This window comes from Pectinophora gossypiella, chromosome 22, assembly GCF_024362695.1.
Source record: "Pectinophora gossypiella chromosome 22, ilPecGoss1.1, whole genome shotgun sequence".
NCBI classification, from domain to species: Eukaryota; Metazoa; Arthropoda; class Insecta; order Lepidoptera; family Gelechiidae; genus Pectinophora; species Pectinophora gossypiella.
The window spans coordinates 9,988,978-10,006,850 of NC_065425.1; the positions used below are offsets into that span (position 1 = coordinate 9,988,978).

The window sequence follows — 17,873 nt, forward strand, 5'->3', positions numbered from 1 at the left end:
GCGGCGATTAAAAAAAAACAAATACGCTCCGTTTCACCCAGCGATACATCAACGTCCTTAAGTTAAAGATAAGTCCACTAAATACCTACTTTCAGCATTGAGTTACGTCTCAGTTATAAGTAATTAAGAATAAGTAGTCCGAATACGTACTATGGCATTGTTTTATTTATTTTTCAAAGTGTAATTGACGGTTTGGAGTGGTCGAGAATAATTAAAGGAATTAACAAACAGGAATTTAAGTAAGGGGGGTGGTTATTTATGTTTGCCCCGCGGTTACGACTCGTTTTAATGAGCCTTTGTTATTGTTTCAACTAGTCAACACTCGCGACTTTACCCGCATAGTGAACGAATAGGTAGTAATAGGAATAGAGTTTATGAGTTTCTAAGTATGAGTTAATATTTTTTCTTTTCCTTCTCTGCTTCTTCTCTCGACTGAGTTGTGATTGTGAGCCCAATAACCGACCTCATCAACCCTGGTTGTCAGGGTTACTATTGAACCGCCAAAGGCTGACATGGTTCATGTAACGATTACTTATTTAACTTAAAGTATAGTACCTATCACGTTGGTCTAACAGAAAGCTCGGTGAGGTGTGGGTAGGTACTTAGTTCATCTTGCGATTTACCTCTGCCTACCCCATAAGGATATCGTGAGCTTATGTGATGTAAATTGTAGCGGGCCGACTACTTAACGTGATAATATTTACTTCCATCACTATGTATGACCACATTTACTACAATAAACATTTAATTTCTCTCTAATAATTAATTGTAGAGTTGTGTCTCTACCTACCCTCATAGTTGTTGTTAGCGTGAATATTAGATATGATATGTACTTACTGCGAAAAAAAGATAAAGAAAACTAACTAAGTAACTATATTATAAGTTAGGTACATAGTGACCAGGGTTGCCAAATGTACCTACGTAATTCCTCGTAAGTAGAAAATACTCTCTGATGTACGAGTTTCGAGGAACAATTAATATCGTACGATTATATCTCTAATTTAAGAGCCACACTCTTGTTGGTGTAGCATTCTCCATGCTATTTTTTTAGGGAAAAATAGGGCAGTGGTTTCCCTCTTGCCTTCCGCCCCGCAGTACTGTCTGACGCGAGTGTGATGGCGCCCAGAGTAGTCATTTCAAAGCCGTACTAGGACTCCTGTCGTCCGCCTCTGAATAGTACTGACAGTTACTGCTGCTATGTCAGGTTCCAGGTTACAGTCCCTGTGATTTGCCCCTGCATTGTCGTACCGATGACTCCCATCTCCGCCTCTGCAACCGTTGAGGTCTTCACCTGTATCCCTGGGCAAGGGTCCCTATCCGAACTCCGGCCTACTGAAATAAGATGCGCACACCCCCGCGGCAATGACGCGCCGAACAGGAATTGCCCCAGTGAAGGGCAGAGAAGATGACTCTGTCTCCCCTGGGGCCGGCTTAATGGTCTTGTATGAAACCAAAACCAAAGGCGAACGATTATGTACGAGATTGAATTTGTTTTAATGCGTTTTTCTAATAGCACAAATGGGGTTTTTTGTTTAAGTACGAGAAAAAACACAGCCTCCGTGGTCTAGTGGTTAGAGCGTTCGGCTCACGATCTGGAGGTCCGGGTTCGATTCCCGATGGGGATATTGTCGAAATTACTTTGTGAGACTGTCCTTTGTTTGATAAGGACTTTTCAGGCTTGAATCACCTGGTTGTCCGAAAAAGTAAGATGATTCCGTGCTTCGGAGGGCACGGTAAGCCGTTGGTCCCGGCTATTAGCCGTAAAAATATCTCCACCAACCCGCATTGGAGCAGCGTGGTTGAGTATGCTCCATACCCCCTCCGGTTGATTGAGGGGAGGCCTGTGCCCAGTAGTGGGACGTATATAGGCTGTTTATGTATGTCCGAGAAAAATAGTCTTAGGGTTGGCAACCCTGGCAGCGGCCTTATTCTGTAAGGCCAATGCGTTATCGTAAAAGATGTGTATCTGTAATTATAGTTCAGTGCTGTCAATGACGGTTTAAAATGTTTGTTTTGGCCTTATCGATGTGGGTAATTGATGCCAGTTATCGATGGGGTGACGTCACTAGGTTATTTTCTTGGGGGGGGAGTGTTAAAAAAAAAGGTAGGCACACAGACCGTTTTCGGTCTCTTACGGTCTTAGTCTGCACCTTGGTACTGGTATTGGTACCCGTGGGCTACCGCGGGCCATTTTGCGCGCCTACTCAGAGTGATACCTGAAACGGCTGATGAAGCCATATCCTGTCACTGTCTCTTCTTCTATCGTGCGGGTTGTGAGGTGGATTACCAACCCCATCAACCCTGGTGTCAGGGTTACTATTGAGCCATCAAAGGTCTCTAACATGGCTCATGTAACGACTACTAACTACTACCTTCTACTGACTGTTATGGTTTATCATATACATCCTTGGACTCTAAGATGAAACTGTGTCGCTGTCAGGGTGCTGGGTGACAACTGATGGTCTGCCCACCCATAAATAGAACAAATTTCTTCGTTTTAGGAGCTAGGCTCACCTTACCAATTTCTTGAATTAACATTCGCATTTACCTATAACACTTTAAAACCTTTATAGCGTTATAAGTACCTATTTAATTATAGGTTTGGCACATATTCATGGCCTAAAAGCAATCAAAATTATTTTCTCATTAAAATTCCGAGTGGAGTAAAAACGGCAATTACAAAATATTAAATTAATCTCGCACGCATTAAAACAGCGCCGAGACTTGGCTCATAAAACGCGATGTTAACCAAAATGGCTGACTCCCGCCTTTTTATTTTATCGATAACACTCATTTTTATTTTCCCACTTATAATTTTAATATTTTTATACCTATTAAAATATTCGACAGTAATTTTTGACAATTATAAAAATTACAGTTTTAAGGTTTTTTATTTACAAAATATAACGAGATTGCCCAAATATTTCGTGATTGCGTAAACAACTGAAGAAAAATGGCTGCCGCGCGTTTAATTTCCCGCCATAGTCATTGGTATGCTAATTCCAAGTTTTCCAAAGGTTTTCTTTGATGATAAGACAGTAATTAAGACGGTACAATAAGACCTCGTTTGAATAAAGGTTAATGTTGTCTGCGCCCTTTTGTATAGCTATCCATTATTACGAGTAATAAAGTTTAAGGGTAGAAATAATATTCTGTAGTAGTTTTATCGAAGCCTGTGTTAACAAGGCTCAAATTAGTAGAATTATTGGGCGTGTATTAATTACATTTCTAGTTAAGCACTTAACTAGAACGGTGGCAGAATGTGCATGGTTTCTTTGCTAAATAGAATATAAGTAACTTTTTTAAAAGTTTGATGTGTTTTTCGTTTTTCTATCGTAATTATCGTTGCTTATCACGTATAAGCTTATGTTTTAAACATTGTATAATTTAGTTAGTGTATGAATTTTCATCGAAGTTCAAAGTGATTTCATTAACGCTTTTTAAGTGTAATCAAAATGTAATTAGGTTCATCGAAATTATGTTCTTAAATGCGTTTGAATTTATTGCATACAAAATTAGTTTTGTACACTTGGAACTTGGAAATCCTTATTTGGGAATTCGATTCGTATCTAGAATCAAAATTGAGGAATTGATCTGGTCACGGTTTATTTCTGGGAAATCTTTTTGAATTTTCATGAAAATGTTCTGTAACTGAGCTGAAATATTACATAAGTATTTACTGTTAGGTACCTTTTTTAGCATTTTTTTTTGCTGTGACGTAAGTTTGCTTGACATGGCGTTAACCACTTAGCCGGACAAATACTTATAGATATTTTGATCAGAATAATAATGGGTGGATGATGTAATTATGCCTGGGTGTAATAAAAAAGGTCATCATTTATACCCAAAAACAAAGATAAAAGATGCATTTGTCTGTTATCCATGAAATTAGAAGGTTAAGCGAAGGAAAATCTCTACAGCGCCATCTATATTATTTCTGGGGAACGTAGCCTGGAAAATTCTTCATTCCTGATTCATGCTGATGTTAAATAGGGCTGCAAAGTTCTAATGCGAGAATGTTTCCGTACCCTGGGCATCTGTATAAACATTTCGCGAGGTGTGGCGGATCCATTCACCACGAATGATAAGTCAAATTCGAAAGATAATATTATGTTATCGGTAAATAGTAGAGAAGAAAAGTTATAGTGACATAGGCCCAACATACACATTGTAGATTTGCCGCAGATGGCATTAACTACTTGGCCGGAGAAATGGGGAGCGCTGAAGGCTGTCACCCGGTACAACGTTTAAGACAACAGGCCTGAGGGTGCCCAGTTGTTTCCTAACCTCGGTTCAGGGCGTCGTCTGAGAGGAAACCACGCCGGCGGGGTCGGTATCGGGGTCCTGAAGTGTTTGGTGTCGCGAACTGATTGGGGTCGTCAGATTCGTATATTACGTCCTTCTACAGGACCAGGGTCCGGGTGTAGGACTTACATTGACCAAATTGGAGTTATCCTTAGAAAAGGTACGATCTACTCTGAACCGGCGTGCGTGTATGAAGTGATTCATGAATGTTGAAAAACAAGAGAAGTGTGTCAGGATCTTTTTTTTTTTTTTTTTTTTTTTTTTGACGTGACTTATTGTAGATTTGCCGCAGATGGCATTAACTACTTGGCCGGACAAATGGGGAGCGCTGAAGGCTCTCACCCGGTACAACGTTTAAGACCACAGGCCTGAGGGTGCCCAGTTGTTTCCTAACCTCGGTTCAGGGCGTCTCGTCTGAGAGGAAAAATATTTGAAGGAATTAATCGACCCTAGTTGGTCGATAGCAATAAGCGCTGATTGAGGGAAATCGTCGACCACGCCGGCGCCGGCGGGGTCGGTATCGGGGTCCTGAAGTGTTTGGTGTCGCGAGCTGATTGGGGTCGTCAGATTCGTATATTACGTCCTTCTACAGGACCAGGGTCCGGGTGTAGGACTTACATTGACCAAATTGGAGATGTCCTTAGAAAAGGTACGATCTACTATGAACCGGCGTGCGTGTATGAAGTGATTCGTGAATGTTGAAAAGCAAGAGAAGTGTGTCAGGATCGAAGCAAATGGAATTCCATAGTCTCTGCTTACCCCGGTGGGATATTTCCCACCGGGGTAAGCGGGCCAAGCCTATTGGCTTGGCTTGAGTTTATGTATGTGTGTATGTATAAGTTATAGTAAGTAAGTATTATTATATTTTACTTTTGAGAGCCATTGCGGAACTATTGATTTCTATTACTACGCAAAGAAATGAAGCACATACCTACTCTATAACTTACACATTAAAATTTATATATAAACGTGTTAGTGACATCGTAACGAATACTGAGGGGGATGATTCAGACCATGATTATGAGTTAATATCAAGTGTAATTTTCCGTCGCAAAATTAATGTTTTATTTTGTGTTTTTTTTTAATTATTTTCAATTCTATACTTTTGCGATAGAGAATTCCACTTGACATTATCAGAGTTTTTATATTGTACCTATTGACTCTGGAGATAAAGTGTCATTCGACACATGTCGCCTAGTGCAAACGAGGCTTAACAATTCTCTGTCCGACTAAATTCACCTGTAGGTATTAATAGTAAGGTCCTTGGTATAAATTAATGAATTATCGATAATTAACCATGCCGTATGTAGCTACCGTCGGACCGCCCGCGAAGCCCACACAACGCTATTGTTCCATACGACATTTTTATGATGGATTCCGCTAGGGATGGGCAATGGTTTTATCGATAAAACTGATTGGTATGTACCGTGGTTACTTTACAACAGCAGAAAAAGCAAAACATTAAATTTATATTTGTTTTAAACCTATAACCTATGCTTAGAGAAACTCAGAAAGAGAAAATAAAATGGCATTGCCATAAAGGCGCGATATATTTTGCATGGACAGAACGAGGACCTGCAGCTTGTTTAATAAAACTTACAATTGGTCCCTGACGTCGCAAAGTGACGTACCTATCTCAATTTTTTGGCGGATCTGATTTGCACCTTATGTTATTGTCATTAAGACACAATTTATTTTAGCAGAAAATTGCAGATACGTCTGTTTGCAACGTCAGGGACGAATTTTAAATTACTTACAAGGACAATTTGATGTACATTGCGGAGTGTGTGATCACGAATATTTTGCAGTTTCATATTAGCTACGTAATGAACACCAAATTGTCATTGTAATTTACAATTGTAGGTTTTATGAAACAGGCCCTGTGTATTGGCTTGACAAGAGCTTGTGGGATCAAATCCGGCCCGAGTCAGACATTTTCGATTTAGTTTTTTTTTTATTAGATTGAGATACTGGTTGATATTGGCCCCGATTCCTGCAGACGGTTAGTAATTTTATTTTAAGTTATACCTGTCATTTTCTTATCCGCCGAAAAGGAAAGGGACGGATGATTGACAACTGTTCATTTTATTATGAATGAATAACTCGGGTGAATAAAATAGGCATCTCGCTCATAGGTTTCGTTTGACGTGTGCTGTCAAATTAATTCTGTCGGGTTATTGGCCAATATAAAACTTCTGCCTAAAATTGCCATGTGTTCCATAAATTTTATGCCAGTCGATTATCCGTCCCTTTCCTTGAGGAGCTCGGTGGCGCAGCGGTTAACGCGCTCGGTCTGCGATTGTTGAAGTTAAGCAACTTTCGCAAAGGCCAGTCATAGGATGGGTGACCACAAAAAAAAGTTTTCATCTCGATCTCCTCCGTGCTTCGGAAGGCACGTTAAGCCGTTGGTCCCGGCTGCATTAGCAGACGTTAATAACCATCAATCCGCACTGGGCCCGCGTGATGGTTTAAGGCCCGATCTCCCTATCCATCCATAGGGAAGGCCCGTGCCCCTGCAGTGGGGACGTTAATGGGCTGACGATGATGATGATGATGCACTGGAATCAGTGCCGTTATTGTAGTTGTAGATTAAGAAAAAGCTCGATGTATGGAGAATGTATGGAGTCGTTTTGCGTCTACGTTTAGAAGCAGTCCGCTGCTCCCACGGAATACATGAAAGAGGTTGGTCAGTAAGGCCCTAACGCGCATTTTGTATGAACAGTCATGAGCAATATAATGTAGACTTACAGTTCACTTTGTCAAGAAAGTTAATGTGACATGGTACCAAAGTGTACATTATTAATGCTCGTGACCGAACACCGCTGTCGCCGGTTCAACCCCACTCTCTTTTACTACTACTCCTGTAAACAGATAACTACATAGCATAGCATCACGACTGTATTCCCGAAGGGGTAGGCAGAGGTGTATAATATTCACCCACTCCTCGGCAGTACTTTCATTATTTTCATAGTCAACGGCCTCCGTGGTCCAGTGGTTGAGCATCGGGCTCACGATCCAGAGGTCCCGGGTTCGAATCCCGGTGGGGACATATCACAAAAATCACTTTGTGATCCCTACTTTGGTTAGGACATTACAGGCTGATCACCTGATTATCGAAAAAGTAAGATCATCCCTGCTGCGGAAGGCACGTTAAGCCGTTGGTCCCGGTCACTACTTACTAATGTAAGTAAGTAGTCGTTAGGTACATGAGCCATGTCAGGGCTTTTGGCGGCTCAGTAAAAACCCTGACACCAGGGTTCATGAGGTTGATAATTTTCACAAACCTACACGATAGAAGCAGATTTTCATAATTCCTAAATATAGGAGTCTCGTACCTCGGTCATCCCTATCCATCGACATCGACCGATCCCCTCCCTACGTTATCGACAATCAGTCGCCACTGAACCGAGGAGGCACGCCCCATTAATGTTTGTACACTTTTAACTCGGTAATGTTGTGTTTTGGACCCTATTACTGCGCGGTAGGCAATGCCTTGTATAGCTCCATAGTATGCGAATGTAATGTGTCTTCACGGTCTGCAACTTGTGGGGTGGTTCATACTAAGAATCAATTTCAATCAATATAGAGTACAGACAGACAGCAGAATCTTATATAAACTCACGCCCGTAACCCGTAATGGGGTAGGTAGAGCTACATAAAATTCGACATTGGATTCTTTATTTTATGCCCCTATTACAGGGTTCGCTTACCTAACCTGAAGATTTGACAGGTCCGTGTTTTTACAAAAACTTTGCCTGACCTCCCAACCCGCGAAGGGAAAACCAGCCCAATACAGGTTAGGTCACATAAAAATGCATTTTTCAGGAATGCGGGTTTCCTCACGATGTTTTTTCTTTTTTTTTTGACGTGACTTATTGTAGATTTGCTGCAGATGGCATTAACTCCTTGGCCGGACAAATGGGGAGCGCTGAAGGCTCTCACCCGGTAGAACGATTAAGACAACAGGCCTAAAGGTGCCCAGTTGGGCGCGATCTCGGCTCAGGGCGTCGTCTGAGAGGAAGAATATTTGAAGGGATTAATCGACCCTAGTGGGTCGATAGCGATAAGCGCTGAATGAGGGAAATCGTCGACCATGCCGGCGGGGTCGGTATCGGGGCCTGCCTGTCCAATACAAGTTAAGTCATATATATACCTTCGAAAATGCATTTCTCGGGATTGCGGGTTTCCTCACGATGTTTTTTTGCCGCAGATGGCATTAACTATTTGGCCGGACAAACGGGGAGCGCTGAAGGCTCTCACCCGGTACAACGTTTAAGATAACAGGAGGGTGCCCAGTTGGGCGCGAACCTCGGCTTAGGTCGTCTGAGAAAAAAATATTTGAAAGAATTAATCGACCCAACGATGTTATTATGTTTTGAAAACGTTCAGACACCTTAAAGAGTAACGTCCTATTTATTACATAAACTCGAAGGTTCATACATAATGTTTTGTGTAAAGACGTTGTAAAAATTCAATAGAGGGAGCAACCTGTTTTTATTACAAATGACTGCTTAATGTTGACTGTTCACTATCCGAGGTGTTTAGAGTTCGTTCACTTGCGAAATATTTTCATTTTGCATCCTGTTTGTAGCATAGGTCGATTTATTTACATTTTTATGTCATGGGGGGTTAAAATGGCAACATTAAAATGTTGCAATTTGACATTTGCGCATATAAAAATAAGTGCGCAATGCAAACTAATGTCAAATAGCAATATTGCTTTCTTAGATGAATTTCTTCGATGTGGCCATTTTAACCCCCCTAGGACAAGAGTGCTAAAGGACGATGAGTCAAAACTTTCCTCTCCACTAACAGATTTCAACTCAAATTCAAAAATATCTTTATTCAGTAAGTAGGTAACATAGTTACACATTCAATCGTATTTATTTACATAACGAACGTCTCATCCGCCTAAAACTACTGCAGCTCACAACCTGTGTAGCCAGGGAAAAAGTTTGGTAAGGACTTTACAGGCTTGAATCACCTGATTGTCTGATTAGCACGTTAAGCCGTCGTTGGTCCCGGCTATAAACCCTTAAAACCTCCTCCACCAGCCCGCAGAGGAGCAGCGTAGTGGAGTATGCTTCATACCCTCTCCTTTTGAAGGAGGGGAGGCCTGTGCCTAGCAGTGGGACGTATATAAGCTGTTTATGTATACTAAAAACTGCGTAAGGGCCTTTTTGAAAAATCACATTCCGATGAATCACATACAGCCATGGGTCAAACTGTACCACAAACCACTCGCCGCCGTAAAAAGACTCGCCGTAGCGGGAATCGCCGTTCGGAGAGCTGTCATCGCAATAATTCGACTAATTGGAAACTACGACCAACAAAGACTAATTGGAAACTATCCTACTTTACCACCGTAAGATAAATTATTTAAAACAACACACAACGAACTAATCGAGCTAACAATAAAGAAAATCACAAATTAAAATAATACCCTTTTATTATTCAAATCCATCGTTCTACCGTTTCATTAGCACCGTGGGATTAAGGCCACAGGTTATGCAACGTGGAGAACATAACGAACAACAGTATTACCAACATAACAAGATTACAGATACAATCTGTGTATTATCACGGGCAAGAAATTGTGGTATTATTGAGCTAGGTGTGGTGAGCGTGACCAAATTTGAATAGTTGAATACAGGGTGGAATGGAGGTTGGTAACGCATGGTTTGAACCAATGAGGCTGAGTTAAGTTGGGTTTTGTTTGAAATGGCTGGATAATTAGAGCCCTCAGCGCTCCCAATTTGTCCGGCCAAGTAGTTAATGCCATCTGCGGAAAATCTATATTCATACAAAAAATCTTTCTATAACTGTTGTAAGGGCAGGTTGAGGCCGAAAAGGGTAATTGAGTTACTAAAGTATTAGATACAATTTACACACACACTGTTTCTCACTCTATCAATAAATTTAACACCGCAAATGTAACGCAACGACCAAACTGCTGAATTAATAAAATCATTTAATTAGATTTTCTAAGTACCTACCAAAATACCGATTACCGGTTTTGTGATTGAGGGGAGGCCTGTGCCCAGCAGTGGGATGTATATAGGCTGTTTATGTTATGTTATGTACCAAAATACCAAATTGAAAATGATTGAAGTAAAAATTACATTATAACATTTGAGCAGTCTATACTTCCTACAAATGCATTTTTATTTATGTATATGTATAATTAAAAAAATAACAATAATCATGTAAATAAATAACTCACGCCTGTATTTCCCACAGGGTGGACAGAAACACAAGTCGTTTGAGTCCATAATTATCTGTAAGTGTGTAGAAATAAAATGCACAGCCATCGTCCTTACCTAACTACTTGGCCGGACAAATGAGGAGCGCCGACGGCTCTCACCCGGTACTGAGATCTCCAGTAAAAAAAAAGTTAAAAATCGTAACAAGCTCACGACTATATCCCAATTGGGGTAGTCAGAGCTACATCCATCGCAAGATGAACTAAGTACCCACACCTCACCGAGCTTTCTGTTAGACCAACGTGATAGGTGGTGAGCCGTATCGCCGTCTATAATGGTCGATCCAACTGTGTTAGTGAAAACTGCACTTTAAAAAAAACCTAACTTAACTTAGGACTATAAATTAATTAGTAATTAGTATGTAAGTATATGCCATAGAGTGGGAGGTTCGCGTGTAATTATTATTCAGTATAATCTGTTAGCTGTCCGATCTGGGTAACTTTACAAGTCTATGTTAGCCACTTTAGTGACTGCGATAGGTAGAGAAAAAAATCTCTTGAACTAAATGAAAAGGTATATCTAAGAGTATATTTGTAAAAAGAAGAAATAATATTTATTTATTTATATAAATATTAAATAAATATTAAAATAAATATTATTAACTTAATAATTAATTCTTTTTTATTTATTTAATTATTATATAAATATTTTTTAAGTTTTTCAGACATTGGTGCTAATTCCTGTAAATACAATCTAATTTTATTTTAAGTTATATCTGTCATTTTCTTATCCGCCGAATAGGAAAGGGACGGGTAATCGACAAGCATAAAATTTATGGAACACACGTCAATTTTAAGCACAAATCTAAACCAACCGTCTAAAAATTTTACATCAGTCAATAACCCGACACGTTCATTTACTCATTCTTCCTAAAATTAAGAGCTGTGAATCATCCGTCCCTTTCTTTTTCGACGGATATGAAAGTGACAGATATAACTTAAAATAAAATTAGACGGTGTCTCCAGGAATCGGGGCCATTATTTAAGTAAGTAGTAGTTCGAATCTAGGCTCGGGCTGTAAACCACTGAATAAAACTCAAACTCTACCACGTTGTTTCTATGATTTCTGCCTGGTTAATGGCAATAGGCTCGCCCCCTATTACCTGGTACTTAAACCATAGATTTAAACATAGAACATTTTCTTGATTGAAATTCATAAATAAGTTTTTAGATCTGTCTTTATTTAGTAAATAGAGTTTCATATTTTATCTTTGACCTAGGATCCAGTTCCAGTACCCAGTTGGCCGGGCTTCTGACATCTTGCTGCATCAGGAGTATTTAAATCGGTATACGTTTTTAAACATATTTACACACCCCGGACATTTCATACAAAAAAAACCTCGTTTTACACAGACACTACAGACACATTGACGTTCTAGTACACGCGCATCTGTGTGTGTGACGTCTGACGCCCGTACGATTAAAGACTAAAGTAACACGGATAGGGGGTGAGGTAAACCTAGCTCGGCCGCTGGTGGGGAGCGGAGAACTGCCGTTCTATATGTAGTATTATTCCTCATTCTATAGTAATAGGTAAACCAAGATGTTGACTAGGATATGTGGATATATGAAATAAATAAAAATAAAACCCTAAAATAATTTTAAGTAAATTAAATTTGTAACCTGACCTTGGTGTGTGCGTGGAAAACGCAAAAGGGCGGCCTAAAGAGAACTGGCGACCCTCGGTTGCCCGGGAAGCAAAAACTTTCCGCATGTCATGGGAGCAAGCTAGAGGCTGCAAAAGATCGCGAGGAGTCGAAATCTGTTATTCGAGCCCTACATCCCCAGAGGGGATAAAAAGGGTTCGAAGAAGAAAGAAATGAAATTTAGGTAGGTATGTGTATGAAACATAGTATTTTTTATGTAAAATAAGATCTTAAATTACTTATAGGTAAGTAGGTAGGCAGTCTCTCATATTTTACCAGAGAAAAAAAAAACACTTTTAGAGTAAAATATTCATAGATTATACCTAAGTATAGGTTAACATTTTCATTTTTATGAATGTTAATTATTATTTAGACTTAAAAATATTTTAACAGGTTAAAAAAATATCAATAAATTGATAGGTAATGCAAGTAGGTAGACGTACCTCAATATAAATGGCAAAGAAAATTAGATTAAAATATTTTTTATAGTTTATTTTCAAATAAAATTATTATCGGAGAAAATTAAAGTTGCAGATACGATTCGGACCTATTTTGTAATCAAATAATATTTGTAAAACAAAAATCAATCACCGCTGATTGAAAAGCATAACAATTTTAATTAAAAAATCAAAGTATTTACCAAACACTGTTTAGTTTATAATACCGGAAAATTTGCGTGAAATTCAAATCTTATCGCGTTTCATTAAAATTTAATTCAACGACATAAGAAAACAATCTTACATCGGGCAACTATTATTTTATTGTCGATAACAATAATTAACATGAAGTCCGCCATTTTGTGGGGATCAATTATTTTCAAATTGGAAATCGTTGAGTGTTCACGTCTGTCGCGGTATTAGGGGTAATGAAGTATTAGAGTTAATTGAAAATATTATTTGGGCCCCGTACGAGGAGCGTGCGGACACTGCCGCCGGAGCGGTCTCGAACAACCTGCCCGAAGGTGCCTTAATTGAATGATAACCGGCCGAATACGGGAGCATTTCTCGTCCAAACATCTCTACCAAATCCGCCGTAACCTCCAACCGCCCGGGTAAAACGCAACTTCCTAACTCAAACCGCCCACCGGGAAAGCGTTCCAAATTCAAATACAACCTCCCCACGCCTTTCCACCAATTGCGGCACGAAAATTCGTATAAAGAGCGCGGCGGAGGAACGCGCCGCCTCCTATTGGCGTTTGTCGACCAATCAGCGCACAGGCATCCATGTTCGTTATTTTTTTTCCCGCTCGCCGGGCGTCGAGCGCGCTCTAGGGCTCATTCGGCCGCGCGCCGCCTTGGCGTTCGTATCGCGCGCTCGCGTCACCATGGATTGTGCTCTGTGTGACATGTGCTTCTGAAATTTGGTGTTTTTGTGCCGGACCTGTCGTGTGATAAAGCATGATGCCTCTCGCACCGACCCCTGTGGTGGCGGTGCCATCGAAGCCGAAGATCGGATTCAGTATAGACAGTATAGTGGGTGGTTCGGAGCGGCCGAAGCAGGCGTCGCCGCCGCTGGCTAGCCCGGGGTCGCCGTCGCCGGTGGCGTCTCCGCGGAGTCCGTCGCCGCGGCCGCTGCTGAGGCCGAGCGCGCTGCCAGCAGTGTTCCCCTCACCTGAATTGAAGAGGCTTCCATACTTGGATGCGCAGAGCCACCACCACCAGTTCTTGGCTCACTTCCAAGGGGCTGCGCTGGCGGCGGCGCTGGCACACCAGCAGCAAGGGTTTGGAGCTCCGCTGCCGCCGCACCCACCCCCGCACCCCGCCGCTCCAGTGCCTCGAGACTCCTATCAGCTGTACCCCTGGCTCATCAACAGGCACGGACGGATATTCCCTCATAGATTTCCTGGAGGTAAGTTTCTTATCACCTTTGATAAATGGGAAAATCCATAGGAAGTACCTACCTAACATAGAAGTCTTGAGTACAAGAACAGAAATGGTATGCATTTGAACCTAAGAGCTTTTAGTTTTTTTTTAAATCAAATTGGTTTGTTTTTGACATCATTCTGCCTCTAAAAGAGGTTAAGACAGCGTCGACGGTGTAATGAGCTTACTCAGAAGGGGCCTATTCAGTCATGCCTTAGAGGAACTCAAGTTATATCTTGAAGGGAACGCCGATAGCGGAACACTTTTAGTCATTTTTGTTGACTCACGTCCAAAGAGGGTGTCATAATCGGCTATCAAATATGACATGATAGGTGAATCTAATGAAGTTGATGGTGATACTCCTATCAAGGGCAATTGAGAAAAATTGATATTGTTAAATTACCGGCTGTCTTGGGCTGGTTTTCCCTTCGCGGGTTGGGAGGTCAGACAGGCAGTCACTTCTGTAAAAAACCTGACTTGGCAAATGTTCAGGTTAAGTAAGCGGACCCTGTCAGAAATGGGATAACTCTAACGCTAAGAAGATGATGATGACATTACCAGCTGATGTAGAGCGTAAACAGAAATACAACTTGGCAATCAGAACAAAATATTTTAGAAAATATAAATGATTCTCTACACCTACCTAGGTATATAAATTAAAAAAAGTAAATAAAAACACAATTTTATTTTAATTATCTAGGTACCTAGTAACTTTTTTTTAGTTATAACCCTTGTTACCGGCGGGATACCACGGGATTATCTATAAAAAAAGGAATAGGAGATGGAACCTACCCTATAATTGACACATTTTTAATTGCATTAGACAATTCAGGAAGTTGGCAAAAAAATGGATCGAAATTATATATTTACTTTAAAAAAGACTTTTATACAATAAACATCTATATTTTTTATTTCCCACAATATACTGTCACGTTGTAGCTACCTACATAAACTGTAAAAAAAAACCATCCGCATCCGTCGGATATCAAAGCCTGTTGCAACAAATCGACATCCTAATAAAGATAAACATTAAGTACATTAAATCTCCCTTATCACAATCAACTCCAAATAAAAATCACTGTTTTTTTGACAGAGTTAAATGTTTCCTTCAAGTAGCTTATCTCACAACAACCCATTGAGATAAACACCCGTTATCTTAACACAACGCATATTGGAACGTTGTCAGTGCCTAAAAAAGAAAGTAGAAAAAAGTAAAAAGATTACCCGCGTAATCCTTCTTCGGCGCTTTGAAAAATGTTTATTTCTTTGATATTTTTTGTTTTTAAACTTGTTTGGCGGCTCGGCAATGGCATATTGAGTTGTTACCTTATCTAAAGTAGAATAAACAAAAAGATTAAACTGTTTTTAATTTTGTTTTTGTCCCGACTCCCGTTACTTCAATAGTAGCGGTAAAATTGGCATCGCTTTTAAAAACAAAGCAAAGGGATTATAGGATTAAAATCCTTGTTTTAGTCCTTTTACCGTTTTAAGTCGTTCTCGCTTTTGAAATTAAAATTGTCGGGTTTTGGATGTCTTCGGTAAAATAAAAGAACCACGTTTTTTCTTGGAAAGGATTAGAAGGATTTTTAATTTGCTTACATTATTTTAGAAAAGCGTGCGCCGGTTTAATAGTTTGAAGTAGGTATTATCTTCTTATCGTGTGGGTTGTGAGGTATATTACCAACCCCATCAACCTTGGTGTCAGGGTTACTATTGAGCCGCTATATATTTATGATTATATCGCTTGTGATTCCGGGCCTTACACTCGTATTCTAAGATGTTCACTCGAACCACCCTGGACTCTGTCCTCAGTCGAGACGACCTTATGGGCTTCCTGGAACTCCGCTTAAAATCGGTATTCTTGAACGGCGCCTCAACCTTAACTCGAGTTACATAAAATACTAGGGACCCGCTGAATGCTGAGGAAAAAATTAAATTATTTACGACATCATATTAAAAAGCCCAAAAATATCAATATTTCTCCACTATTTAATGGATGTCATTATACATATAAACCTTCCTCTTGAATCACTTTATCTATAAAAAAAAACCGCATCAAAAAGATTTAAGCGTACATAAAATTCAAATTCAAAATCTTGAGCCCTGTGCCGAGGTTTTTCTTGCAGCTTCTTTTCCCTGGCTATACAGGTTGTGAGAAGCTGCAGTAATTTTAGGCGGAGTAGACGTGCGTTATGTAAAAATATGACGATTCAAAGTGTAACTAGGCATGTTACCTGATGAATAAAGATGTATTTGAATTATTATTTTGTTGGCAGTATGATGTTCTCGACTCCAGTTTGTAAAGTCCTCAAGTCGAAGACGTAAATGTTAACTTACAATACCAAAATGCTCAGCTGAGGCTTAGGCCGGGTTTCCACTGACGCGGAGATGGGCGGAGAAGAGCGGAGATGTGCGGATTCGACCAATCACAGCGTTCGGGAGAGCGAAAAACGAAGACGCTCTGTCACTCCTCCCTCACGGTGATTGGTCGATTCCTGCACATCTCCGCACAAATCCGCGTTAATGGAAACGCAGCCTTAGACGAGTGGAGGAAGAAGCTAGTTAACATATTAGAATACGCGTTGACCAACAAACTTAAGTTGAAAAATCGTGATGTATCCATAAACCATAATATTAAACAACATATGTATACCTATAGTACTAAGCGAATATATACAGCGTTATATTTATTAAGTAGGCTCCTGAGGAAAAATCCCACGCGAAGCCACGCCATTTCACTAGTTTACAATAATTAACGATAACCGATACTTTGTAAATAACGTACTCAATTATACAACTATTATCTTCATAATAATCTCAATATTTTAATAGCTCATTAAAATGCTGTTCTTATCTGTGGTAGAGTTATTTTGTTATATTATCTGTGACCTGTGACCGAAATACGCGCCCATTTCGTAATTACTATAAAAAGTTACGTTCAAGAATTATGAGAATGGAGTACAGTGATTTTTAATAATAAAAAAAAATGCTTACACTTTTGGTACGAAAACTTAAGAGGATTAAATATATCTTTTTCAAGAATTGATTAAGTAACAAAATAATAACTTAATTATTTCAGAATCGTTCAATTATTTTGCCTAAACAAAAATACAAATATTATCCTAAAAACACCTTCGACAAAAAAAGGATTGAAGTAGCTCTATTAGAAACTGATATCAATAAAAAGAAAGATGCTATGGGCATTAAAAATAGGCGAATCGATTAATTAAATTAAAAATAAACATTCTCGGTTGATAGAAAATAGAACAATTGTTCGTAATCGATCAAGTGATCATAAATGTTATAAAAAGAGCAATCTTAATTATAAAAAATATCAAATGTTTAAAAAAATATATGTCTAAAAATTTTCGTTTAATGTCTTTAAGTAGAGGTTTTTTGGCAGGAACGGAAATGGGACAGTTGGTTTCTTCATTGAATAATCTAAATAATTAATACGAAATGGTGTTTTGTGGTTAATGATTGCATTAAGTTAGTCGGAAAACATTCGCGACAGTGTTATTATATTCGAATAATATTCAATAAACAAAGTGTACGTACCTATCTATTTTCGCTTCGTGCCGACAAGCCGCTTCATAACTCGAAAGTTTATGCGGACTTTTGAGTTAATTCTATTGGGGTTCGGAGTAGGAGTCTGCTCCGAGTGTGGAGGCTTAGGTTTCATCATTCATAGTCATCACCTTTCATCATTTCATTCATCATCAAGAAAAAAAATTACGTAAGACATGGCTGTATGGGCATAGTTCCCTTTGCCTTACCCTTCGGGGAAAACAAAAACAA

At 39.6% G+C, this 17,873-nt stretch overlaps 1 protein-coding gene across 3 annotated transcripts in view; it reads left to right on the forward strand.

Moving 5' to 3' along the window:
• Positions 1–13,506: 13,506 nt before the first annotated feature.
• The window catches only part of LOC126377187 (homeotic protein empty spiracles-like), a 352,173-nt gene continuing 347,806 nt past the window's right edge, over positions 13,507–17,873 (forward strand). For all 3 annotated transcript variants that reach the window (XR_007567796.1, XR_007567795.1, XM_050024882.1), the window contains exon 1: positions 13,507–14,061. Coding sequence is in view for 1 of the 3 variants with exons in the window: in XM_050024882.1 (XP_049880839.1) it covers positions 13,611–14,061 (451 nt within the window). In the remaining 2 variants the exon portion in view is untranslated. The remainder of the gene's footprint in view (positions 14,062–17,873) is intronic.